At 51.9% G+C, this 27,271-nt stretch overlaps 1 protein-coding gene across 8 annotated transcripts in view; it reads left to right on the top strand.

Moving 5' to 3' along the window:
• The window catches only part of FLNC (filamin C), a 115,383-nt gene that overhangs the window by 67,980 nt on the left and 20,132 nt on the right, over positions 1-27,271 (top strand). For 4 of the 8 annotated variants that reach the window (XM_077935393.1, XM_077935390.1, XM_028747767.2 and 1 more), the window contains 17 exons: positions 228-345; positions 1,705-1,967; positions 3,560-4,157; positions 5,740-5,913; positions 8,385-8,547; positions 9,883-10,043; positions 10,651-10,818; positions 12,244-12,367; positions 12,525-12,681; positions 13,559-13,748; positions 15,155-15,178; positions 17,721-17,968; positions 20,770-20,868; positions 21,483-21,582; positions 22,940-23,080; positions 24,556-24,684; positions 25,809-25,982. In XM_077935393.1, coding sequence (XP_077791519.1) covers positions 228-345; positions 1,705-1,967; positions 3,560-4,157; positions 5,740-5,913; positions 8,385-8,547; positions 9,883-10,043; positions 10,651-10,818; positions 12,244-12,367; positions 12,525-12,681; positions 13,559-13,748; positions 15,155-15,178; positions 17,721-17,968; positions 20,770-20,868; positions 21,483-21,582; positions 22,940-23,080; positions 24,556-24,684; positions 25,809-25,982 — 3,031 coding nt within the window. The remainder of the gene's footprint in view (positions 1-227; positions 346-1,704; positions 1,968-3,559; positions 4,158-5,739; positions 5,914-8,384; positions 8,548-9,882; positions 10,044-10,650; positions 10,819-12,243; positions 12,368-12,524; positions 12,682-13,558; positions 13,749-15,154; positions 15,179-17,720; positions 17,969-20,769; positions 20,869-21,482; positions 21,583-22,939; positions 23,081-24,555; positions 24,685-25,808; positions 25,983-27,271) is intronic. The other 4 variants (XM_077935391.1, XM_077935395.1, XM_077935392.1 and 1 more) reach the window with 1 other exon arrangement.

Here is a 27,271-nt window from a genome sequence, read left to right on the forward strand (position 1 = left end):
GTTAGTAGGACCGCGTGCCCCCCGCCCTCTGTCCAGCGCGCTCCCCAGCCATGGTGTCTAGCAGGCATCGAGAGCCTCTCTTTCGAAGCCACCCAATTTGGTGTCTCATGTGGCAGGGAGTTCCGCCGTTCGGCTGCGTTGGCGATGCAGACCAACAAGGCGAATTCAGCTCCCATCCTGTATCCTTTTGCATGTCTGACGCTGATCTCTTCTCTCCTGCGACTTAGGGCAACATGGCGGTGACCGTGACGTACGGCGGGGACCCCATTCCCAAGAGCCCCTTCCCGGTGAACGTGGCGCCGCCCCTGGACCTTAGCAAGGTCAAAGTGCAAGGGCTCAACAACAGTAAGTGGGGTCAAGGGGTCAAGGGGGGCAGGGACCAGTAAGGGCCAGCTTCGGCTTGGGGAGGCTGGTCTGTGCCCTACAGGGTGATTGGCACTCCAGTGTGACTTGACTGCCAATGCTGGAAAATCTTAAATAAACTTTAGGCTCCTCCCCTTTGAGCTTGAAGTCTACCCCTCCGCCTTTTCCTACACAGCTGATCTGGGAAGAATGTAGAGTTCAGAAAAACAGGGGAGGTAAAATATCCAAAGCTCATATGGCCCTTTATATACTTCGGATTAAGCCTCGCTGGTATCAGTGGGGTTTACTGTTATGTAAACAGTCCATTTTGGACTCACAGCTGTCCATGGAGGCGCAGGTCAGTTCTGTGTCCAGGGCAGCTGTCTGCCAGCTCCATCTGGTAAACAGGATGAGACCCTCCCTGCCCGCGGACTGTCTCGCCAGAGTGGTGCATGCTCTGGTTATCTCCCGCTTGGACTACTGCAATGCGCTCTTCGTGGGGCTACCTGTGAAGGTGACCCGGAAACTACAACTAATCCAGAATGCGGCAGCTAGACTGGTGACTGGGAGCGGCCGCCAAGACCACATAACACCAGTCTTGAAAGACCTACATTGGCTCCCAGTATGTTTCCGAGCACAATTCAAAGTGCTGGTGCTGACCTTGAAACCCCTAAACGGCCTCGGTCCAGTATACCTGAAGGAGCGTCTCCACCCCCATCGTCCAGCCCGGACACTGAGGTCCAGCTCCGAGGGCCTTCTGGTAGTTCCCTCCCTGCGAGAAGCCCAGTTACAGGGAACCCGGCAGAGAGCCTTCTTGGTGGTGGCACCCGCCCTGTGGAATGCCCTCCCACCAGAAGTCAAAGAGATAAACAACCAGCTGACATTTAGAAGACATCTGAAGGCAGCCCTGTTTAGGGAAACTTTTAATGTTTAACAGACTATTGTATTTTTAATCTTTGTTGGAAGCCGCCCAGAGTGGCTGGGGAAACCCAGCCAGATGGGCGGGATACAAATAATAAATTATTATTATTATTATTACTATTATTATGCATTGGGTTGAGCTACCTGGCATAGGTGCCAAATCCGTGGGGCACTGGGTGCCCGAGCACCCACAAAATTCCCTATAAAAGGAACCAGGCACCCACAAATTTCAGTGCCAGGGTCTTGCACGCTCCATGGCAGCCACGGTCATGGGGCCAAGTTGGCAGTCCTGGTCAACGTAGCAGCTCATGTCTAGCAAGTTTTCTCTCGCCTGGCTGCTGAGGTCCTGCAAAGGCACTGTGCTCCACTCTCTTGTGGCTAAAATCCTCTTGTCTTCCTAATGTCCCTCTCCCAACCAACTCTTTTCTGCCCTCCCCGCAGAGGTGGACGTGGGTCGCGACCAGGAATTTGCCATCAACACGAAGGGAGCCGGGGGCCAAGGGCAGGTGGACGTGAAGATCAGCTCGCCCTCCCGCCGCCCCATCCCTTGCAAGGTGGAGACGGGCAGCGCCAACGACATCCACACCGTGAAATACATGCCGCCCGAGGAGGGGCCCTACAAAGTGGACATCACCTACGACGGGCACCCGGTGCCGGGCAGCCCTTTTGCTGTCGAGGCTGTCATGCCCCCAGACCCATCCAAGGTGAGCACAGAGGGTAGATAGGGGTCTAGATCGGGGGTCAGCAGACTTTTTCAGCAGGGGGCCGGTCCACTGTCCCTCAGACCTTGTGGGGGGCCGGACTATATTTTGGAAAAAATAATGAATGAATTCCTATGCCCCACAAATAACCCAGAGATGCATTTTAAATAAAAGCTCACCTTCTACTCGTGTAAAAACACCAAATAAGAATGAAAAAGTGCACCTCACCCCTGATACCGTTCCATTGTAACTATCCAACCTCCCGAAATTTCAACACCTTTTGCGATGGTTAGACCCTTTTCCGTTTTAATAGTACGAATTCTGCAAACACCCTTCCGTACCTCCTGAAAATCATTACTTCCGCATATTCCCTCTCTTACTTTAATGGCACATGTTAATTTATCCTTCATATATATATATAATTTTAACATATCATTTTCAACAATCATTTCACATAATTTCATATCTTATACAATTCTTTGACTTCCATCAGTCACATCTGAAAGTTTTCCAATCTTTCCCACTTAATTTACATTTCTTAATTTCAGTATTACTTTTAATTATCTTAACTAATAACTCTCTTCATAGCTTTCCTTGCAATATTTCACATGTTCTTCCTTACAAAACTTCTTGTAATCCCGCTACAAGCTTCGGCAGCACATATACTAAAATTGGAACGATACAGAGAAGATTAGCGTGGCACGTGTTAATTTCTCGTTAATAGCTATATCCCACACCTCTTTGTACCATTCCTCCATTTTAGATTGCCCCTTCCACTGCCTAGCTATCATAATTCGTGCAGCTGTCAATCAATTTTTGAGCAAGTCCTTCCTGGCCTGTGAGCCTTCCACCCCGTCGTAGATTGATAACAATGCTACCTATATGGTCTGCCCCGCAGAGGACCTTAAGGTCCACGAATGACAACACTTTGGAGGTCTCAAGCCGCAAGGTGGTTAGATTGGTCTCAACTAGGGCCAGGGCCTTTTCAGTACTGGCCCCAACTTGGTGGAATGCTCTGTAACAAGAGATCAGGGCCCTGCGGGACTTGACATCTTTCCGCAGGGCCTGCAAGACAGAACTGTTCCGCCTGGCCTTTGGTTTGAATTCGGTCTGACCTTTATGTTTCCCTCCCCTTATGGGCTACTATTAAAATGAGGCTGCATTGTAAATTGCATTTTAACCTGTATTTTAAATTGCCCCCCCCCCATTATGTTTCTACTGTAATTTTACTGGTGTTAGCCGCCCTGAGCCCAGCTCTGGCCGGGGAGGGCGGGGTATAAATAAATATTTATTATTATTATTATTATACAGTGGTATCTCAGGTTAAGTACATAATTCGTTCCGGAGGTCCGTTTTTAACCTGAAACTGTTCTAAACCTGAGGTACAACTTTAGCTAATGGGGCCTCCTGCTGCTCCCGCGCCACTGGAGCACGATTTCTGTTCTCATCCTGAAGCAGAGTTCTTCACCTGAAGCACTATTTCTGGGTTAGCAGAGTCTGTAACCTGAAGCGTATGTAACCTGAAGCGTATGTAACCTGAGGTACCACTGTATCTGAGTTACTAACCTTCCCCAATCCCGTTTGCTCCCTTCCAGGTGTGCGCCTACGGCCCTGGGCTGAAGGGCGGTTTTGTGGGGAAGCCGGCCCCCTTCACCATCGACACCAAGGGGGCTGGCATGGGGGGCCTGGGCTTGACGGTGGAGGGTCCTTGCGAGGCCAAGATCGAGTGCCAGGACAACGGCGACGGCTCCTGCTCCGTCTCCTACCTGCCCACCGAGCCCGGCGAGTACGCCATCAACATCCTCTTTGCGGACGCCCACATCCCCGGCTCGCCCTTCAAGGCAGACATCAAGCCCGTCTTCGACCCGTCCAAGGTGACGGCCAGCGGGCCAGGCCTGGAGCACGGCAAGGTGGGTGAGGTGGCGACCTTCATGGTGGACTGCTCCAAGGCGGGCGAGGCAGAGCTCACCATCGAGATCATCTCGGACTCGGGCGTCAAGGCCGAGGTGCTAATCCAGAACAACAGCGACGGCACCTACAGCATCACCTACATCCCGTCCTTCCCGGGCACCTACACCATCACCATCAAATATGGCGGCCACCCCGTCCCCAAGTTCCCGGCGCGCGTCAACGTCGACCCCGCGGTGGACACCAGCAACGTCAAGGTCTTCGGGCCGGGAGTGGAGCCGAGAGGTATCCTTTGCGGGATCGTGGAATTGCAGAGTTGTAAGGGACCACAAGGGACGCGGGTGGCGCTGTGGGTTAAACCACAGAGTTGATCGGAAGGTCGGCGGTTCGAATCCCCGCAATGACGGGGTGAGCTCCCGTTTCTCAGTCCCTGCTCCTGCCAACCTAGCAGTTCGAAAGCACGAAGTGCAAGTAGATAAATAGGTACCGCTTTGGTAGGAAGGTGAACGGCATTTCCGTGCGCTACTCTGGTTCGCCAGAAGCGGCTTAGTCCTGCTGGCCACATGACCTGGAAAAACTGCGGATAATCGCTGGCTCCCTCAGCCAGTAAAGCAAGATGAGCACCCCAACCTCGGAGTCGGTCACGACTGGACCTAATGGTCAGGGGTCCCTTTACCTTTGCCTTAAGGGACCACAGGGGGCATCCAGTCCAACCCCTTTTTCAGTGCCTGGACTGAGGAGGAATGGTGGGAACTGCCCCTCCTTCTCCTGAACCTTCCCAAGGGCAGGAGGACAGTATGGATTTAGAACAGTGGTTTGAAGAGGGGCATAGTCCAGAGGGGGAAAGCTGGGAAATACTGGGTGAGGAACAGCTAGAAGAGGAAACACATATTACGAAGCCTCATGGTTGAAAGATTGGTTGAAAGCCTCTGGTTGAAAGATTGGTGTTTATTAAAAAAGGGGGATATTTTAGATCTAGAAGGTCATGACACCCGTTTTGGGTGGCCTGGCTATCTTAATTATGGGAAAATAAAGGTGCATAGGAGTTTTTCAAATCATATACAGTGGTGCCTCACAAGACGAAATTAATCCATTCCGCGAGTCTCTTCGTCTTGCAGTTTTTTCGTCTTGCGAAGCACGGCTATTAGCGGCTATTAGCGGCTTAGCGGTTTAGCGGCTATTAGCGGCTTAGCGGTTTAGCGGCTATTAACGGCTTAGCGGCTTAAAGAAAAAGGAAACAAACTCGCAAGAACTTGCAAGACGTTTCGTCTTGCGAAGCAAGCCCATAGGGAAATTCGTCTTGCGGAACGACTCAAAAAACGGAAAACCCTTTCGTCTAGCGAGTTTTTCGTCTTGCAAGGCATTCGTCTTGCGGGGCACCACTGTAATAAGAAATGCTATATATAAGTTATGAGAGCTTGGACAGCATTCTTTACCCCCTTTGCCTAAGACTATACAGGCTCTGAGAGTGATAGAACAGAGAGCAACAAGCTCGGATTACTCGACATAGGAGTGACGTAGATTAATGGGGACGTAGGGTGCAAACCTTTACTGGGAGCAACGCCGTTTCTAGAGGGATATGCATTCCTTTGTCTCCCGCTGTGATTATGAAAGAAACTAACGGGTACAAACACTCCTTTCGTTTGATCTGCTTATTCACTGCCACCGGGGGAGGGATCGGTTTCCCTGAAGCCTGACACCTCTGCAGGATTCCAAGGCAGGGATCTTTCACCCAACATTGAGCTCGAACCCACTGAGCTCATATTTTTATGCTGTGAACTGTCCCGAGATCTACGGACAAAGGGTGGTCTGCAGATTCAGTAAAAAAAATAAAGAGAAATAACATCTACTGCCCACGTCTCCCCAGGTGTTCTGCGTGAGGTCACCACCGACTTCACGGTCGACGCCCGCTCGCTGACCAAGACCGGGGGCAGCCACACCAAGGTGCGCGTCATCAACCCCTCGGGCGCCAAGACGGACACGTATGTCACTGACAACGCGGATGGCACCTACCGCGTCCAGTATACCCCCTACGAGGACGGTAAGAATTTCCTGGTCTCCCTTCACCTCTAATCCCCTTCCACGCCCTGATGGCACGTGCCAGGCAGGCCTTGGCCAGCCAGGTGAGCGCCAGATGTTTCGGAATGCCACTTTGGACAACAAATCCCATCGGGCTCAGTGCCATACAGGTGCCCTGGTTGGTGCTGGAGAAAGCTCTGGAAGCCAGGGGCAGTGGCTAGCAGTGGCGGCGTCAGGAGGAGTCTGCTAAGGGTGACCTGTGGGTGGTACTTCCGGGTTTCGGCGGTCCGTAACCCGAAAAACGCAACCTGAAGCGTCTGTAACCCAAGGAATGACTGTACTGTGTTATTTGTATGATGTTAGCCGCTCTGAGCCTGGCATCGGCTGGGGAGGGCGGCGTACAAGTAAAATTTTATATTATTATTATTATTATTATTATTATTATTATTATTATTATTATTATTATTATTAGTTTTGCCAATCCGTTTTAGCAAAGGTTTCTTCCTTATGTAGGGGGCTTCCTTATGTAGGTGGCATCCACTCTCAGACGCAGGAACAAAGTTTCCCGCTTTACGGGACGGCCTCTCCTGGTCTGCCCCGCAGAGGACCTTAAGGTCCATGAATAACCATAATTTAGAGCAGTGTTTCCCAACCTTTTTTGGGCAAAGGCACACTTCTTTCATGAAAAAAATCTCGAGGCACACCACCATTAGAAAATGTTAAAAAAATTAACTCTGTGCCTATATTGACTATATAAAAAGTACAGTGGTGCCTCGCAAGACGAAATTAATTCGTTCCGCAAGTCTCTTCGTCTTGCGAGTTTTTCGTCTTGCGATGCACGGTTTCCCATAGGAATGCATTGAAAATCAATTAATGCGTTCCTAGGGAAACCGCCTTCAGACCAGGTCCGGGGACAGTCTGTCCCCCGACCTCTTCTGAAGGCTGGGGGGGGGGGGGGGACAAGGGCTTTTCTTCCCACTGCCAGCCTTCAGAAGGCTGTTCTGAAGGCTGGCGGTGGGAAGAAAAGCCCTTCTTCCCACCTCCCGCCCCGCAAGCTCCGGGGACAGGAGGGCTTTGCTGCCGACCGCCAGCATTTTAAAAGCCCCTGCTGTCCCGGGGCGATTTTAAAATGCTGGCGGGCGGGAGCGAAGTCTCCGCTGCCCCGAGGAGATTTTAAAATGCTGGGGGTCGGCAGCGAACGCTTCGCTCCCGCCCGCCAGCATTTTAAGATCGCCCGGGGCAGCGGAGAAGTCTCCGCTGTCCCGGGAAGGCAGGCGGGGGGAGCAAAGACTTTTGCCCCCGCCTGCCTTCAGAAGAGGTCCAGGACCTCGTTCAGATGCCCGGCGGCGGGGTGCGAGGTTCCCGCCCCCCCGCCCCGCTTCGGAGCAGCGTTCCGAAGCGGGGCGGCTGGGGCAGGTGTTCCCGCCCCCCCGCCCCGCTTCGGAGCAGCGTTCCGAAGGGGGGCGGCTGGGGCAGGTGTTCCCGCCCCCCCGCCCCGCTTCGGAGCAGCGTTCCGAAGCGGGGCGGCTGGGGCAGGTGTTCCCGCCCCCCCGCCCCGCTTCGGAGCAGCGTTCCGAAGCGGGGCGGCTGGGGCAGGTGTTCCCGCCCCCCCGCCCCGCTTCGGAGCAGCGGGAGAAGCGATCTCCCCGCAGCCCCTTGCTTCAAAAGAGGTCCGGGGGCAGCGGGGAAGAAGCGCTGCGCTTCCCGCTGCCCCCGGACCTCTTTTGAAGCAAGGGGCTGCGGGGAGATCGCTTCTCCCCGCAAAGCCTTGCTTCAAAAGAGGTCCGGGGGCAGCGCGAAGCGCTTCCCGCTGTCCCCGGACCTCTTTTGAAGCAAGGGGCGGTGGGGAGAAGCGATCTCGGGCGCCGCCTCTCCCGCCTCCCTCCCACGGCACACCAGGCAAGGTCTCACGGCACACCAGTGTGCCGCGGAACACCGGTTGGGAAACACTGGTTTAGAGGACCCTGAGGAAGTCAGACTATCCTCCATCAGGGCCAGGGCCTTCTCAGTGATGGCTCCGACCTGGTGGAATGCTCTGTCCCATGAAACCAGGGCCCTGCAGGATTTAACCTCCTTCCGCAGGGCCTGTAAGACAGAACTATTCTGTCTGGCTTTCAATTTGGATTCAACCTGATTTTTTATTTTCCTTCTCTTCCCTCCCCCTCCCCTTTTATGAAGATCCCCCGCTCTGGGATCACACGGCTAATTCTCCCCTGGTCTCCTCGCTGGCCCAAGTAGGACCAATTCAGCCAGCTAGCCCTGGGGATTATCTAATGCTTATTTTCCCTAAATTGATTTTTGAATTTTATTGTTATTCATGTTTTTATACTGTATTTTATGCCGCTTTTACAATTAAGTGTTTTAAATTTGTTGTTAGCTTCTATAAATATATAGAAAAATAAATTAAAAAATATTATTATTATTATTAAAGAGTCAGCTTCCTCGCTTACTCCGTGTGCTTTATCACTTGTGCCTGATTCTCGTCCTTCTCAGGTGTGCACCTGGTGGAAGTCACCTATGACGACGTCCCTGTCCCCAAGAGCCCCTTCCGAGTGGGGGTCACCGAGGGCTGCGACCCCAGCCGTGTCCGAGCCTATGGCCCCGGGCTCGAGGGGGGGCTGGTGAACAAAGCCAACCGCTTCACAGTGGAGACCAGGTAGGCGCAGCCTTCATCTTGGGGGGGAGGGCAAGCAAGGGGGAGTGGCGGTTGTTGTGAACAAAAATTGCCCTTTTCCCTAATGGGGTATCCAAAAGCCCATATAGTGTCCTAACGTAGGTTCCCTATTGGTAGGAGAAAAGAACAGAGGCCAACCAGAGAATATTGAGAAGCAAAGCAGCTAGTAAGCCTGACCTTTATTGATCTGTTGCAACAGGGTCCTTGCTCACCACACGCAGGAGGGAGGAGGACCCCGAACCCAGATGTGCCCCCCCTTATATAGACATTTTAAATTGCCAGCCCTGGAGTCCAAGACCACCCCCAGAAACACCATACCTACATCACAGAATGGGTGTAACCCAAGACCACCCCTCAGATACATCATACCTACATCACAGAAAGGTGGTCTACAACAGAAATTTGAGTGCGTTGTTTATCTCCTGTCTGGCAGGTTACCTTTTAATGCTTACTTGATTGGATTCCCTGGGGAGCCTGGCCAGTCTTTTGTAATGATAAATACTTAGTTCCTGATCCAGGTCACAGGCTCACACCTTATTCATTATCTTAAATGTGCCCTTAAGACAGGATTTGTGAAGGAAAAGACAATGGGGAGGCTTTTCCATTTTCCTTTGACCTTGCAGAGAAAACATTTACTCAGTTTAGGAATCAAAATGGTTCCAGGTCAATCTTCCTGTGCTGATCTATGTACGTGCTTGGTTGGTACGCTTATGAACAGTACCATATATCTAAGACCTCAAAATTCCTATCACATGGTCAAGGAAGAGGTTGAGACAAGGACTTTAAAAAAGAATGGGGGAAATTCACCATTGACCTAGTTAGCAAACTGAAATTTCAGCTGGGCTCTTAAGAAACCCGTGTAAAGTAACGAAGGCTCTGGATCATTTGGAAAAATGAAAACTGCGGAGAATGTACTGATAGGTAGTTTAAATTCTGTTTTAAGGATGGCGGGGGGGGGGGAGTTGCAAGATTCAGAGAGGTCTCAGGAGTTGCTCTTTCAGATAATCAATATATTGAATGTATCGATAGATTTAATGTATTTTTAATCTCTCGTTGGAAACCGCCCAGAGTGGCTGGGGAAACCCAGCCAGATAGGCGGGGTATAAGTAATAATTTAATTCTATTACTATTATTATTATTATTTGGGGCCTTAGTCGTTCTCTTGCCCTCCGAAGTGTTCCGGAACGTTCCACGTAAACGGTTGCACCGCCGGCCGCAGAGAATCCTGGGAAATCCTCACACCTGGAGACCTCCTTACGTCTCTGTTAAGGCTTGCTGGCATCTCCCCTTTGACGGCGCTGTTTTCTTTCTCCCCAGGGGCGCGGGGACCGGGGGCCTGGGCTTGGCCATCGAGGGGCCGTCGGAGGCCAAGATGTCCTGCAAGGACAACAAAGATGGCAGCTGCAGTGTGGAATACATCCCCTTCACGCCGGGAGATTACGACGTCAACATCACCTTCGGGGGACGCCCCATCCCTGGTAGGCGGAGGGCAGGGCTGCTGCCCTTGGACCTTCAGGATGTGTTCTGGAATCGTAGAATTGTGGAGTTGGGTCCCCCAGAGGTCCTCTAGTCCCATAGACTAGGAATTATGGGTACCGCAATTCCCAAAAAGTTCAGGAGAGTCTTGAACTTTGTATGCCACAGTTGCCGCCAGAATTTTAATTGCAAAAGGTTGGAAGGGAGAGGATATTCCGTCCAAATCAGACTGGCACAATAAATTAAGAGAGTACGCTGAACTGGCGAGACTATCAGCATGGCAAAACTAATGATATGTATAAATTTGTAAAGTATAAACAGAAAACTACAGTGGTACCTCAGGTTAAGTACTTAATTCGTTCTGGAGGCCTCTTCTTAACCTGAAACTGTTCTTAACCTGAAGCACCACTTTAGCTAATGGGGCTTCCCACTGCCACCACACAATTTCTGTTCTCATCCTGAAGCAAAGTTCTTAACCCAAGGTACTATTTCTGGGTGAGCGGAGTCTGTAACCTGAAGCGTATGTAACCTGAAGCGTCTGTAACCCGAGGTACCACTGTAAAAACAAAAAACAAAATCACACTTCCTTCCTGTTTGCTTTCCCCGCAGGGAGCCCCTTCCGTGTCCCGGTCAAGGACGTGGTCGACCCCAGCAAGGTCAAGTGTTCGGGCCCCGGGCTGGGGGCTGGGGTGAGAGCCCGTGTCCCCCAGACCTTCACCGTCGACTGCAGCAAGGCTGGGCTGGCCCCCCTGGAGGTGAAGGTCCTGGGACCCACAGGTATGGAGATCTGGGGTGGAAAAGGAGCACCACCTTGGTGGTTTCGCTTGCTAACCCCCACCCCTTTTTGACCCTCCTGGGGGGTGGGGGGTACAGGGGTCCTAAGCATCACTTTGTGGGTGCTCCCCTGGGAATCCCCTATACCAGGGGTGGCCAACTCCCAAGAGACTACGATAATTGGCAGTGATCTACCCCCTTTTTAGGGGTGCAGGGCAGAGTTGTTGAGCTTTTTTCAGGGAGGGGGAAGAAAGCCACGATTTTGGGGGTTGCACGGCAAAAATGGTGAGCTTTCTTTAGGGGAGCCGATCTCTATACAATGCGTAGGCAAAGTAACGCCCAGCCCAATCGTCTTCTAAATCCATCCCGCGAATGGTCCTTTGATTTAAAATGCATCTCTGGGTTATTTGTGGGGCATAGGAATTCGTTCATTTCCCCCCCAAAAATATCGTCCGGCTCCCCCAAAGTCTGAGGGACAGTGGACCGGCCCCCTGCTGAAAAAGTTTGCTAACCCCTGCCCTATACAGTGGTACCTTGGTTCTCAAACTTAATCCATTCCGGAAGTCCGTTCGAAAACCAAAGCGTTCCAAAACCAAGGCACGCTTTCGCATAGAAAGCAATGCAAAATGCCTTAATCCGTTCCAGACTTTTGAAAACAACCCCTAAAGCAGCAATTTAACATGAATTTTACTCTCTGGCGAGACCATTGATCCCTAAAATGAAAGCAATAGTCAATGTACTATAAAGTAGATAAATAGGTACCGCTCTGGTGGGAAGGTAAATGGCGTTTCCGTGCGCTGCTCTGGTTCACCAGATACGGCTTAGTCCTGCTGGCCACATGACCCGGAAGCTGTACGCCGACTCCCTTGGCCAATAAAGCAAGATGGGCGCCGCAACCCCAGAGTTGGTCACACCTGGACCTAATGGTCAGGGGTCCCTTTACCTTTATATATGGAGTGAAAAATACAGTACAGTGGTGCCCCGCAAGACGAACGCCTCGCAAGACGGAAAACCCACTAGACGAAAGGGTTTTCCGTTTTGGAGGCGCTTCGCAAAACGAATTTCCCTATGGGCTTGCTTCGCAAGACGAAAAATCTTGCGAGTCCCCGCGGGTTTTTTTCGCTCCCCCCCTCTTCCTAAGCCGCTAAGCCACTTATCAGCTGTTCCGCTGATAAGCCGCTTAACAGCTGATCGCGAAAAGCTGCTAGACCGCTGTAGCGCTAATCCGCTAAGCTGTCAATGGGCTTGCTTTGCAAGACGAAAAAACCGCTAGACGAAGAGAATCGCGGAACGGATTCTTTTCGTCTTGCGAGGCACCACTGTATGTCCTTATCACTGCAAACACTTTGTCGGAAAGGCGAACGGGCTTAGTTTCGGGTCCTCTGGGTCCTCTGAGAGCCTTTCTGACTCTCTTTCCTCCCCTCCCAGGGGTCGCTGAGCCCGCTGAGGTGCGCGACAATGGGGACGGCACCCACACGGTGAACTACACGCCGGCCACGGACGGGCCCTACACGGTCACTGTTAAGTACGCTGGGCAAGAGGTGCCCCGCAGGTGAGCAGGGAGACCCAAGGGGAGGTGTTGGGGGGGGGGGGGAGAAGGCAGCTTCCCCTTTGGGAACCCTGCAACGTCGGTGAGGCCAAGAGGTGGGGTCTTGGGGACATGCGGATGGTCCGACTGGCCCTCACTCCTCGGCGCTCTCTTCTTCCAGCCCGTTCAAGATCAAGGTGCTTCCGGCGCACGACGCCAGCAAGGTGCGCGCCAGCGGCCCCGGGCTCAACGCCTCCGGCATCCCCGCCAGCTTGCCGGTGGAGTTCACCATCGACGCCCGAGACGCCGGCGAGGGGCTGCTCACCGTGCAGATCTTGGTGAGTGGCGGGCGAGGGCGTGGTGGGTTGGGGGGGGGCTCCCTGCTTTGCCTGGGCGGGGGCAGGGACAAAGGAGCAGCGGCGGTGCTCCAGGATGTGCTGGCGGGGGCTGATGGGAGTTGTAGTCCAAAATGGGTGTGCTGGCGGGGGCTAATGGGAGTTGTAGTACAAATGGGTGCACTGGCAGGGGCTGATGGGAGTTGTAGTCCAAATGGCTGTGCTGGCAGAGGCTGATGGGAGTTGTAGTCCAAAAAGGCTGTGCTGGTTCTGCCTAATGGGAGTTGTAGTCCAAAATGGGTGTGCTGGTTCTGCCTAATGGGAGTTGTAGTCCAAAATGGCTGTGCTGGTTCTGGCTAATGGGAGTGGTAGTCCAAAATGGGTGTGCTGGCAGGGGCTGATGGGAGTTGTAGTCCAAAATGGCTGTGCTGGCGGGGGCTGACGAGAGTCCAAAAAGGCTGTGCTGGTTCTGGCTAATGGCTGATGGGAGTTGTAGTCCAAAATGGCTGTGCTGGCACAGGCTGATGGGAGTTGTAGTCCAAAGCATTTGGAGGGTACCCGGTTGGCAAAGGCCGCTGCCTGGGGGGTGCCCACGAGACTACTTCCTGTTCTGAAGTACCTGCCCTCATTCTGACCTCACAAGTGAATTGGGCTGTGTACTCAGTGCCAATTTCTAAGAGCTGCATTTCGTATGAGCTCAGAGGCACTCTCTTCTCGTTGCACCATACACGCCCTGACATAGGGAATGGTTGTCGATAAAGGGTTCTGGGGCCTCATCCACCAGTATGTTTGGACCATGGCTTAGAGAAGCCTCTGATCCTCAGGTCCCGCTCACACACGCCCCATTCATAGAATCATAGACTTGTTTTCGGTTCCCCAGGACCCCGAGGGCAAGCCCAAGAAAGCCAACATCCGGGACAATGGCGACGGCACCTACACTGTCTCCTATGTCCCGGACATGACGGGCCGCTACACCATCACCATCAAATACGGCGGCGACGAGATCCCCTACTCGCCCTTCCGCATCCACGCTCTGCCCGCCGGCGATGCCAGCAAGTGCCTGGTCACAGGTAGGAGTCTCCCAATGCCCGCCTTGCCAACCCCCGTCCAGCCGGTCTCATCTCCCGGAGTGGGGCACCAGAACTCAAGTTTCTGGTCCTCATGCCCTCTCTGCCCTCTCTCTCCCCTGTTTCCACCTCCTCTTTGCCTCCATCTTGTGCTGCCTTCGAGGAGTGGGGTGGCCGAGCGGACGATCAGGCGCGAGAAAGACCACTTCTCCATATTGGGCCTTCACCCCGGCTTCTTTCATTTATTCCTTTTAATTTCCTTGCTGCATCTACCATCTTTTTCGCTCCATAGGACGCACCCGATCATAGGACGCACCTTGTTTTAGAGGGGGAGAACAAGAAAAAAAATTTCTCCCCCTCTCTGCTCAGCGCCCCTTCAGCAAAGCGGGAGGAGAAACGGAGCCCCTTCCTGTCGCTGAAGGGGCGCTGCGCAGAGAGGGGGAGATTTTTCTCTCTCTTGTTCTCCCCCTCTAAAACAAGGTGTGTTCTGTGCGTTCAAGGTGCGTTCACCCGAAGCCTCCGGGTTCCCGCTGCGCTCCGGAGGCTTTGGGTTCTTTTCGACCTGCTCTTTGGGGCTGGCGGGGGGGGAAGCGCTGCTTTCCCCCGCCGCCAGCCTCAAAGATCCCTAAAGCCTTCGGAGCGCAGCGCGAGTTCCCGCTGCGCTCCGGAGGCTTTGGGTTCCTTTTGCTGAAGCCGGGAGAGCAAGACTCTCCTGGCTTCAGCGAAAGGAACCTGAAGCCTCCAGAATGCAGCGGGAACTCACGCTGCGCTCCGACGGCTTCAGGCGGCTATCCCTGAAGCCTGGAGAGCGAGAGGGGTCGGTGCACACTGACCCCTCTCGCTCTCCAGGCTTCAGCGAAAGCAACGCGGAGCCTCCAGAGCGCGGAGGGAGCGCTCCCTCTGTGCTTCGGAGGCTTCGCGTTGCTATCGCTGAAGCCAAGGAGCCTGCATTCGCTCCATAGGACACACACACATTTCCCCTTAATTTTTGGAGGGGAAAAAGTGTGTCCTAGAGAGCGAAAAATACGATACACCCCTCTCCCTCCAAGGAGCTCAAGGTGGCGTATATGGTCTCCCCCCCCCTTCATTGCCCCTACAACAACAACAACCTTGTGAGGAAGGTTAGGCTGAGAGATCGCCCAAGGAGCTTCATGTCCGAGTGTGAATTCAAACCCAGGTCTCGCCCAGGCCCGAGTTCTGTGCTCTATAAACTTTTGCACGGAAGTCAGAACAAAGTTTTTCAGGGAATCTGTATGCCACAAAAAAATTACTTTTTTGCAGCGAACAGTTCATTATTTTTTAGAATAAAATAATAGTACCGCAATCAGCCCTGATTTGCTGCCACGGCGGCAGTTATATGCGCCTTACTGCTGATTCTCACAGCTGTCTCTTCTTCTTCCTTTCTGCAGTGTCCATAGGAGGTCACGGACTTGGTAAGTACCCGTGGAGCCCCCTGCCCTGGATCTTGGGGGGGGGGCACATGGTAATATCCTGGTACCCCAATCAAGCAGCGCCATTCCTGCCCACCAGCCTAAAACAGAGGAGGCAGCCTTACGACAGAATTGCAGAATTGCAGAACTGGAAGTCACCCTACAATGGCATGCAAAATTTTCTGCAGACCTGGGGACACGAAGGAGAGATTCGTGCTTAAACGCCGGCGCTTTTGAAATGCAGTGCAATTGCAAACTGATGTGGAAATGGCAGAAAGAGAGAGCTGAACTTAAGATCGGAAAGTTGAGAACTTCAAGTGGATGGCTTTCCTTGATGGTTTTGCATCGCCATCTGGCGGTTAGCTAGTCCAAACACGATTCCGAGCACGTTAGATCAAATTACCGTATTTTTTGTAAGATATTTATTGAGATTTTACAAAAAATAGACAAGAGTTTACAAAGAAAAAGAAAAAGAAAAATACAGAAAAGAAAAATACAATAATCGAAAAAGTAAAAACACAAAATTAAAAGAAAAGAAAAAATTAAAAAAATAGATCCATTTTTATGCCTTTTGCTTCATTTACTAGTTTCCTTGACTTCCACCCGCCTCCCCTTTTTGTATTCCCATTTACATAATTTACAAATTACCGTATTTTTTGCTCTATAAGACTCACTTTTTCCCTTCTAAAAAGTAAGGGGAAATGTGTGTGCGTCTTATGGAGCGAATGCAGGCTGCGCATCTATCCCAGAAGCCAGAACAGGGAGAGGGATCGCTGCTTTCACTGCGCAGCGATCCCTCTTGCTGTTCTGGCTTCTGAGATTCAGAATTTTTTCCCCTTGTTTTCCTTCTCCAAAAACTAGGTGCGTCTTGTGGTCTGTTGCGTCGTATAGAGTGAAAAATACGGTAATCGATTTAGCAGATGCTGTCTTTATGGCCATGCTGCAACCCCGTGATTCCCAAATGTTTTTGGGTCGCCGCCTCCCTTGGTTCCAAAGATTCATCACCCCCAGTGCTCCCTCCCCTACAAAAAGCATTGTGCACAACCCTCCAAGGAAGATAATGTCATGATAAAATTCAAAACGGTAACCGTTAATTGCACATTTGTTGCAAAATCCCAATAACATAACATCGGTCTTGAAAGACCTACATTGGCTCCCGGTACGTTTCCGAGCACAATTCAAAGTGCTGGTGCTGACCTTTAAAGCCCTAAACAGCCTCGGTCCAGTATACTTGAAGGAGCGTCTCCACCCCCATCGTCCGGACACTGAGGTCCAGCTCTGAGGACCTTCTGGCGGTTCCCTCCCTGCGAGAAGCGAGGTTACAGGGAACCAAGCAGAGGGCCTTCTCGGTGGTGACACCCACCCTGTGGAATGCCCTCCCACCATATGTCAAAGAGAAAAATAACTACTTGACATTTAGAAGACATCTGAAGGCGGCCCTGTTTAGGGAAGCTTTTAATGTTTAATAGGTTGTTGTATTTTAATATTTTGTTGGAAGCCGCCCAGAGTGGCTGGGGAAACCCAGCCAGATGGGCAGGATATAAATAAATTATTATTATTATTATTATTATTATTATTATTATTATTATTATTATTATTACATCTGGACAGCACACAGCGTCATCATGGAAGGGACCATGCAGAATCATTCACCCAACGTGGGTTTTGAACCCACGTCCCTGAGATTGAGTCCGGTGCTCTACCAACTTGGTTTCATTCATTCCACAAAACTGAGGGACTCGATCCGGTGAGATCAGCTTTTCAAAGGCTGGTGGTCATTTAGCAAGAGCCTTGGATGCCACATTTAGTAACTGCTTGGCTGCTCAGTCAATTCCTCGAGGGAGTGATACCAGTCTCTCAATACCAGCTGAGCAGGAGAGCCCTTGACTCTGAACCAACCTGACTTATCTCTTCCTCCATCTGCACCCGCACTTCCCTCTCCAATCCTGCACCTTCTCCTGCCACTGTCTCTTGTCTCCCGGCTGCCAGGGGCTCCCCCAGATCACTGATCCCTTCTTGCAAGTCACCACTTCACCTGGTGGCTGCTCCTCTACATCCAGCCGGATCATCCTGACATTGAGTCGCTAATAATAATAATAATAATAATAATAATTTATTTATACCCCGCCCATCTGGCTGGGCTTCCCCAGCCACTCTGGGCGGCTTCCAAAAAAATATTAAAAAACTATAATACATCAAACATTAAAAGCTTCCCTAAACAAGGCTGCCTTCACATGTCTTCTAGAAGTCTGGTAGTTGTTGTTCTCTTTGACATCTGGTGGGAGGGCGTTCCACAGGGAGGGCGCCACCACTGAGAAGGCCCTCTGTCTGGTTCCCTGTAACCTCACTTCTCGCAATGAGGGAACCGCCAGAAGGACCTCGGAGCTGGACCTCAGTGTTCGGGTAGAACGATGGGGGTGGAGACGCTCCTTCAGGTATACTGGACCGAGGCCATTTGGGGGAACCTCTAGCAAAACCCTTTCGGTTTGTCTGAGTTCTCCTACCCCCTACCCTAACCAAGGTGTTCTCCATCCTTCACCTGCAGGCACCTGCCTGGGCCCAACCATCCAGATCGGGGAGGAGACGGTGATCACCGTGGACGCCAAGGCAGCCGGGAAAGGCAAGGTCACCTGCAAGGTGTCCACGCCCGACGGAGCCGAGCTGGACGTCGACGTGGTGGAGAACCACGACGGCACGTTCGACATCTACTACACGGCCCCCGAGCCCGGCAAATACGTCATCACCATCCGCTTCGGGGGAGAGCAGATCCCCAACAGCCCCTTCCATGTGGTGGTGAGTTGTGGGGTGAAACCGGGGCAAAAGGGCTACCTGGGTCAACCTGGACTGGTGCAACCATAAAATCATGGGGCAGAGCTTATGACGGGTGGGGAGAGGAAGAGAGCCCTCTTGGACCCTGCTATTGTAGCCTTATTGGAGTTCACCAATTGGGTCTGCGTTGCTCCCGGGAGGGAGGAAGGAAGTCAAATGACACCAAGGGTTGGTTCAGAGAAAGAGTTTTTTATTTCTGCTCTCCGGAGCAGCAGAAAGGCACTTGCGTGGTCAGTCCACAGCAAGTCCAAAGAAATGAGAAATTTCATGCACTATATATATCCTCCAGGCACCCTCTCCCCCCTTCCCCAGGAATCTAACCACGTCAGCTTGTACACGCAGGTTGACATCACAGATGTTCCTGCTCCGGTACTCTTAACCATAAAAGGGTATTCCTTCCTGTACTTCTGACCATAAAAGGGCATTCCTGTTCCTATATTCTTATCTTGGAACAAGAGGTCACCAGCTCAAAGAACATACTCTTGCGCTGTTCCCGGACTAGGTCTGTGCGTGTGGTCAGGACGTAAGATAAGACCTAGACATGTCATCCCTACTCCACTGGAACAGCCAAGGTCATCCCTTGCCGTGACTGATAAAGGAGAGAGCTTTGTTTATACAGCTGTGTCCTTGTTATGCATTTGCTCAACCGCTCAAGTTTATGCATTTTAGAAATGCTAAGAAGAAAAGGGGGGGGGTTGGGTCCTGTTTCAAACTGACTGCACAGAAACCCATTCCTTCACTATGTAGTTTATTTATTTATTTTACTGCATTTGTATCGGCCCTTTCTCCCCAAGGAGCTCAAGGTGGCATATATGGTTTCTCGCCCCATCCCATTTAATTCCCCCGACCACCTTGCGAGGTAGGTTAGGCAGTAAAAAAAAGAGGGTTGGGAGGGCAGATCTTGGAAATGACAGGTTAGGCAGTTAGCTTAACGTCTGTCCCTGGAAAACTGGTCGAAAGTATTGTTAAAGATAAAATAGCCAAGCACATAGAACAGGGGTCAGCAAACTGACCGCCCCTCGGGCCGGTGTCTCCAGCGCCGATCGCGTGGTGGGCCAGAGGGTGGGGGAGCGTGTGCCCATATGCATGCACACGCGCTATTTCCGGCGCACTTCCAGGTCGGAGGAGCACTGGAAATAGCTTGTGTGTATATGCACGTGACTCCTCCGACCCGGATGTGCACCGAAAATAATGCTTGCACATGTGCACAAGCGACCGTATTTTTCGCTCTATAAGACGCACCCGACCATAAGACACACCTAGTTTTAGAGGAGAACAAGAAAAAAAATATTCTCTCCCTCTCTACGCAGCGCCTCTCCAGCGAAGCGGCAGGAGAAACGGAGCCCTTCCATTTCTCCTCCTGCTTCGCTGAAGGGGTTCTGCGCAGAGAGGGAAAGCTGTGCAGCGCCTCTCCAGTGAAGCGAAGCCAGGAGAGCAAGAGGGGTCGGTGCACACCGATCCCTCTTGCTCTCCTGGCTTCAGGGATAGCTGCCCGAAGCCTCCGGAGTGCAGCAGGAGCGCTCCCGCTGCGCTCCGGAGGCTTCGCGTTGCTTTTGCTGTAGCCATGGAGCCTGCATTCGCTCCATAAGAGGCGCACACATTTCCCCTTACTTTTTAGGAGGGGGAAAGTGCGTCTTATAGAGCGAGAAATACGGTATTTCCGGTGCTCCTCCGGCCCGGAAGTGGGCAGCTGTGCAGCACAGCACTGATAAGAGCAGGCGGCGGGGGTCGCCGCGGGCCGGATAAACGAGTCCCTCGTGCCTTATCTGGCCCACAGGCCTTAGTTTGGGGACCCCTGACGTAGAAGAACAAGCCCTGCGGAAGCAGAGCCAGCATGGCTTCTGCAAAGGAAAAGCCTGGCTCACAAAGAGTTGTTTGTGAATGTCAACAAGCATATAGAGGAGATCTGGTTGACATAGCGTACTGGGACTTTGAAAAAGCTTTTGGCAAAAGTAACTCACCAAAGACTCCCGACTGATCTCGAAAGTTGAGGAATAAGAGATCTTGTGGATCAGGATTTGGTCAAGTTGCAGGAAGCAGAGAGTCTGAATAACTGGACAGTTCTCCAAATGGAGAGAAGTGGAGTCTGCCAAGGATCAGTGTCGGTTGAGACCTGCGCTTTTTAACTTGTTTAGATCCGGAGTTAGGTATGGCCAGTGAGTTGGCCAGGTTGATGCTGAATTGTCTGGGGTCTTCAAAACAGAAAGAAATTTGTGAAGAACTCCGAAAGGACCTCTCCAAACAGAGGGGAGGAGTGAAAAAATGGCAAAGTCATGCATGGGGCGGGGTTGGGAATATATTAATTTCACATAAACGTTCATTAGGCCTGAACTGCCAGTGGTGGACCGGGAGGAGGAAGACCTTGTGGTCCTAGTAGACAGCTCATCTGGTGTGTCTTGGCCGTGAAAAGGCTCAGAAAACGGCCACCAAAATTATAAAAGCGGTTGAATAGACTACCCTGTGCAGAAAGGTTTCATTAAAACTTTTCGACGTACAGTGTTTGCTTTCCTGTCGTCGTCTTCCTCTCCTTCTCATTTCTCTTTGGTTTCCTGTTTCCTATTGTGCGTTGAAAAGTTTTGCTGGAACTCTATGCAAAACAGAAAAATAAAAACATAAACCGCCGACTCTTGCTGCTGGCCTGTGGCTCCAGCGTGAGGTCGGTGGGGTGCAGAAAGGGTTCCGGCGGGCAGAGGTGGCTCGGACCCCGCGATCGAGTTTGCACCGCGCTGGCGCTGGCCCTGACCTGTCCCGTTGCTTCCCACCAGGCCTGCGACTCCATCCCCCACGTCGAGGAGCCCTGCGACAGCGTCCAGCTCCGCCAGCCCTTCCCGGCGCCCCACGCCGGCGGCTACCCCCCGCACTGGGTACCAGGAGCTTGCTCTCGCCTCTCTCGGACGCTCTGTCTTTTCCTGCTGCCTCTCTCCCCATCTCTCTGCCTCTCTTGGGAAGAGGGGCTGCCCTTCTCTCCCTCCTCAGGGAAAAGCCCCCAAGAGCCGCACACACGCTCCACGCGGCTCTTTAAAGGAGCACTGATCAGAGCCTCCCGCCTGCATTCACTCCATAAGACGCACACACATTTCCCCTTACTTTTTAGGAGGGAAAAAGTGCATCTTACGGAGTGAAAAATACGGTACCTATTTTTAGCCGTTTGTTTTCCCCAACTGGCAGCCGACGGGTCCAAGCAGGAGAGGGTGGTGCTTGCCTGTTTCCTATGCCCAGGGCGATGGCCAGGACTGCCCTCCATCCGTGGGGTGCCTACTCTCTCGCTACCCCCCTTTCCTTGCAGCTCTGTGCCTCTTTTCGGTCTGCCTGCCCCTCCAGCGCTGCTGTGGCGGGTGCCCCCCGCTCTCCTTCACCCTCGCTTCGCCGTCGGGCGCTCTCCTTCCCTCCCTCTGCCTGTACTTAGTCCTTTCTCTCTCTTTCTCTCCCTCTCTCTCTCCTTCTCTCCTTTCCGCCCCCTTCCCCCCTCCCCCACCAGGCTACGGACGAGCCCGTCGCCCCACCAGAGACCATGGACTCCATGCTGCGCCCCTTCAACCTGGTCATCCCCTTCACCGTCCAGAAGGGGGACATCACAGGTAGGGGCGGCTCCCCAAAAAAACATCTGGAGAGCCCCAGGACTGGCAGAGGGCTTGGGGTGCTTTGGGATGGGGAGGGCATTTATTCACTTACAGTGGTGCCTTGGTTCTCAAACTTAATCCGTTCCAGAAGTCCATTCCAAAACCAGGCGTGTGCCTCCTGGCTGGGGAACCAAGGCTGAACTTGGCAGTCCCTGCGCAATGTTGCTTAAAAGCTGCCTGCACCTTTACCATTTATAGTGGTACCTTGATTCTCAAACTTAATCCGTTCCGGAAATCCGTTCCAAAAACAAAGCGTTCGAAAACCAAGTTGCGCTTTCCCATAGAAAGCAATGCAAAACGGATAAATCCGTTCCAGACTTTTTTTAAAAAACAGCAATTTAACACGAATATTGCTATCTAACGAGACCATTGATCCATAAGATGAAAGCACTAATCAATGTACCGTACTATAAAATAAATAAAACGGTATTGTAGATGATGAAAATTAAAATTAATTATTTTTCTTGCCTGCACTGATAGTCATTGTTTGGAAGGGGGGCTTTTATCCATTTCCACTGTCACACAATCAATCAGTAGCTGAACTGGGTTCCACACAGCCACAAAAACAAAAAATAAAAGCTACATACAGCAACAGTGTTTTGTGTTGTGTAGGCTCCTATGATGCAAGTCATGGGCCCTGCCTGCTAGCCTGTTCCCTAAAATATCCCTGGTTTGCTCTTTTCTATATATAGGGTGCCTACATTCTGCATGGACAGGGTGCAGGGCAACCTGTGCAAATGGCTTGAGATACCCATTAGGTCCATAAATCACCATATAGCATCTATTCGACACAAAAAACAGTGACAATTTGTTGTTGACAAAGGACAGCTGGACATAGAAAGGGCCCCATTAACTTCAGGAGCTTAGGGCCTCATCAATCTGAAATCCGTCCCCGTCCCCATTGCTCAACTTTAGATTGCCACGCGAGCCAAACTTAGTGGCGCAGCCTCAAAGAGGACTGGAGACTTGATGAATGTTGAGAGGGGAGGGACCAAGCTCTGCGCAGCAGCTAAGGACGCTTGGCTCGCAGACGGTCCCAGAGTTCAAGGGATCCCGACTCAACATTAAAACAACAAAATTGAAATTATTAGGAGGAAGGACTTCCTGACGGCGAGAGGTGTTTGACGGCAGAATGGACTCCCTCAGAAGGGGGCGGATTATGGGGTGGGCGCAACTCTTAGGAAGACAACAGGCTCCCATCTACTGAGCCAGGCGAGGTTTCTGAGTCTGGCCCCGATCCACGGCTCTTTCCTCATCATACCTTCAGGTCTTAACAGCGTTCCCTTCCCCTCCCCTTTCCCTCCCCTGTCTCCAGGCGAGGTGCGGATGCCTTCTGGCAAGACGGCACGGCCGCACATCACCGACAACAAGGACGGCACCGTGACGGTGAAGTACGCTCCCGTGGAGAAGGGTCTTCACGAGATGGACATCAAGTACGATGGAAACCACATCCCAGGTGAGAAGTCCTGCCGGGGATTCTTCAGCTTCGGTTCCTGCATTGCGGCGGGTTGGGCTGGATGACCTCTGAGGGCCCCTTTCCAACTCTGCAACACTCTGGTTCAGTGGTTCAAGGCATTTTTGAAAGCCACTGCATCCCAAGTGGCCCTGGTCTCCTTCCCACTCCTCCTTTCCTGCGGGGTTTCTGTTGCCCTCTGCCGTGGATTTTGTCCCAAATTACACAATTGTGATCTTTAAGGCAGTTTGTGTGGTCAGAGCAACAGGGGCACAATGGTGGAGCTCACAGACCCGTGAATCGCACAGGCTCACATAGAGGAATCCTTGATTCTTAGCTGACACATTTATAGAAACTGAGTCACGTTGTCAGAGGAAAAGCACGCCTGTGTTATCAGAGCAGGGAGCGGCCGCCGAGACCATATAACACCGGTCTTGAAAGACCATCATTGGCTCCCAGTACATTTCCAAGCACAATTCAAAGTGTTGGTGCTGACCTTGAAAGCCCTAAACAGCCTCGGTCCTGTATACCTGAAGGAGTGTCTCCACCCCCATCGTCCAGCCCAGACACTGAGGTCCAGCTCCGAGGGCCTTCTGGAGGTTCCCTCGCTGCGAGAAGCGAGGTTGCAGGGAACCAGGCAGAGGGACTTCTCGTTGGTGGCGCCTGCCCTGTGGAACGCCCTCCCATCAGATGTCAAGGAAATAAACAACTATCTGACTTTTAGAAGACATCTGAAGGCATCCCTGTTTAGTGAAGTTTTTAATGTTTGATGTTTTTTCATGTTTTTAATACATTGGAACCTCGGGTTGCGAACGCGATCCGTGCGGGAGGCGCGTTCGCAACCTGCAGCGCCGCATCTGCACACGCGCGTGATGCGACTTGGCGCTTCTGTGCATGCGCAAAGCGCGATTTAGTGCTTCTGCATATGTGTGAGCGCCAAAACCCGGAAGTAACCTGTTCCGGTTCTTCCAGGTTTCGGTGCGTCCGTAACCTGAAAACGCATAACCTGAAGTGTCTGCAACCCGAGGTACCACTGTATTCTGTTGGAAGCCAGATGGGCAGGGTATAAAATATTATTATTATTATTATTGAGCTGGATGCCAGATTCAGTGAGCAGAGCACTAGAATCGAATTTGGGAAGATTCAGGACATATGAAAGTCTCACGCCCACTGACAGTTTTTACATCTTCACATGTACTATCCATGCATGTGCTAAAATTTCCACTGCAAGCCCCCCCCCCCACAAGTCACTCACTGGGGTGTATTGGGGTTTTCACTCCAGCCTGCTCAGAGCACACTCACCCAACCTGTTCTCCAAGCCGCCCCTGAATTCCCTGATCCCTCTCTCTTGTGCATGTCTACACGTAAATTGGCACTCATTTCTGAGCACCAGAAATGGAGGGCATTAGAAATCTTTTTCAAGCAGCCTGGCCTGGTGCTGTGTCCCTCACGCTGACGTCTCTTATCTCTGCGCCTAGGGAGCCCTCTCCAGTTCTACGTGGATGCCATCAACGCCCGCCATGTCAGCGCTTACGGACCTGGGCTGAGCCACGGCATGGTTAACAAGCCGGCGACCTTCACCATCGTCACCAAGGATGCCGGAGAAGGTAAGACTGGCGCCTCCACCGTGCAGCACATCCTGTATCTAAAAGGAAGCTGCAGTTGCAGGAATCAGCTGGGTCCTCAAAGCAGATATTTCAGCATCTAAGGATTTCAGGGTCCTAGGTGACCACAAGCTTGACCTGAGTCCACGGTGTGATGCAGCAGCAAAGAAAGTGAATGCTATTCTAGGCTGCATCATAAGAAATCTAGGGTCCAGATCAAAGGAAGTCATAGATAAAGGTAAAGGTAAAGGGACCCCTGACCATTAGGTCCAGTCGTGGCTGACTCTGGGGTTGCGGCGCTCATCTCGCTTTATTGGCCGAGGGAGCCGGCATACAGCTTCCGGGTCATGTGGCCAGCAGGACTAAGCCACCTCTGCTAACCAGAGCAGTGCACGGAAACGCCGTTTACCTTCCCGCCGGAGTGGTACCTATTTATCTACTTGCACTTCGTAGTTTCGAACTGCTAGGTGGGCAGGAGCAGGGACTCAGCAACAGGAACCGCCGACCTTCTGATCGGCAAGCCCTAGGCTCTGTGGTTTAACCCACAGCGCCACCTTACACTGCGTTTAAAACCAAAATTGCATTTGGATAGAAACTGTTTCTCAGGCGGCTAGTCCTAGTCTTTATAACCCTGGACCTTCTTCCAGAAGGCAGAAGCTGAAAGAGATCATTTCCGGGGTGCGCACTATCCTGCGCTATCTCCGCAGCTTTCTTATAGCACCTGGAAGCATAGATTTGATCCAAGGTGGGAAGAGGGCACCCGATTATAGTCTCTGCAGTCTTTACAACCCTAGACAGCGTTGTTTTTCCCCTAACCGTGCAGCTCCCAAACCACACACACAGGCCACTCTCTGGTGTCCATAGCCAGGGCAACGTTGCCCCAAGATCCCCCAGGTGATGGAGGAGAGAAGGTGGACCGGCTGGTACCTGAGGACAGGTGTGGAGGTGAGAGGGATGTCAGGCAGGGCAGCGTCCGATCTAGGGGACCTTGCATGTGTGCAGACGACTGACAGGGCAGAAGCTGAAAGGGAAGAGAGGGAAAAATAGAGCATTTCTGTGGTATCTGGGTGGAAGGGAGGACCAGGGAGTGCCAGTCCTGTGACCCGACTGCCTTCTCCTCACCCCAGGAGGCCTGTCGCTTGCTGTGGAGGGTCCCTCCAAGGCCGAAATCACCTGCAAGGACAACAAAGATGGCACCTGCACCGTCTCCTACTTGCCGACGGCCCCCGGGGATTACAACATCATCGTGCGCTTCGACGACAAGCACATCCCCGGCAGTCCCTTCACCGCCAAAATCACCGGTGAGCCTTGCTCTCCAGTTAATGTGGGATGGCGCGACAGCTCTTCTTCCCCTTTCGCCGCTGGGCCCGCTCTCACTTCGCACCCACCCCGCAGAACACCAGTGACCCAAATTCCTACAGACTGCCCCGGATTATCTTGTGGGGGACTTGCGTGAGGGGGAATTTAATACAGCGGTACCTCTGGTTAAGTACTTAATTTGTTCCAAAGGTCTGTTCTTAACCTGAAACTGTTCTTAACCTGAAGCACCACTTTAGCTAATGGGGCCTCCTGCTGCTGCTGCGCCGCCGGAGCACGATTTCTGTTCTCATCCTGAAGCAAAGTTCTTAACCTGAAGCACTATTTCTGGGTTAGTGGAGTCTGTAACCTGAAGTGTATGTAACCTGAAGTGTATGTAACCTGAGGTACCACTGTACAGCGGTACCTCTGGTTGCGAATGGGATCCGTTCCGGAGGTCCGTTCGCAACATGAAAAGAACGCAACCCACAGCGGCGTGGGGTATAAATAGGACCCTCGTACCTACGAGACCGCCTCTCCCGGTCTGCCCCACGGAGGACCTTAAGGTCCATAAATAGCAACACCCTAGAGGTCCCGGGCCCTAAGGAAGTCAGATTAGCCTCAACCAAAGCCAGGGCCTTTTCAGCACTGGCCCCGGCCTGGTGGACCGCTCTGTCTCATGAGACCAGGGCCCTGCAGGATCTGATTTCTTTCCGCAGGGCCTGTAAGACAGAGTTGTTCCGCCTGGCCTTTGGCTTGGGATCAACTTGATCCCCTCCCCCTCTTTCTTTCTTTTTTCCTTTCTCCTCCTGTGATGAGGCTGCATTTTAATGTTTTAATGTTCTATTTTAATCTTGTTTTTTAAGTTGTATTTTAATCAACTTGTTTTTATTATTGATTGTTAGCCGCCCTGAGCCCAGTCTTGGCTAGGGAGGGTGGGGTACAAATAAAAATTATTATTATTATTATTGAACAAATGCAGACATGAAATAAAGCCAAAATAGGTAACCTGTGGACAGAAGGTAATAATAATAATAATAATAATAATAATAATAATAATAATAATAATAATATATTATTTATACCCCGCCCATCTGGCTGGGTTTCCCCAGCCACTCTGGGCGGCTTCCAACAGAATATAAAAATACAACCATCTATTAAACATTAAAAGCTTCCCTAGTAGAGACTAAAGCTGTATATTATGATGTAAATGGTTGGGCAAGGCGAGGTAACAAAATGAGGGCCCTGTTATACCAAGGGAGAAGAATCAGAATACAATAGTACCTCTGGATAC

This window comes from Podarcis muralis, chromosome 10, assembly GCF_964188315.1.
Source record: "Podarcis muralis chromosome 10, rPodMur119.hap1.1, whole genome shotgun sequence".
NCBI classification, from domain to species: domain Eukaryota; kingdom Metazoa; phylum Chordata; class Lepidosauria; order Squamata; family Lacertidae; genus Podarcis; species Podarcis muralis.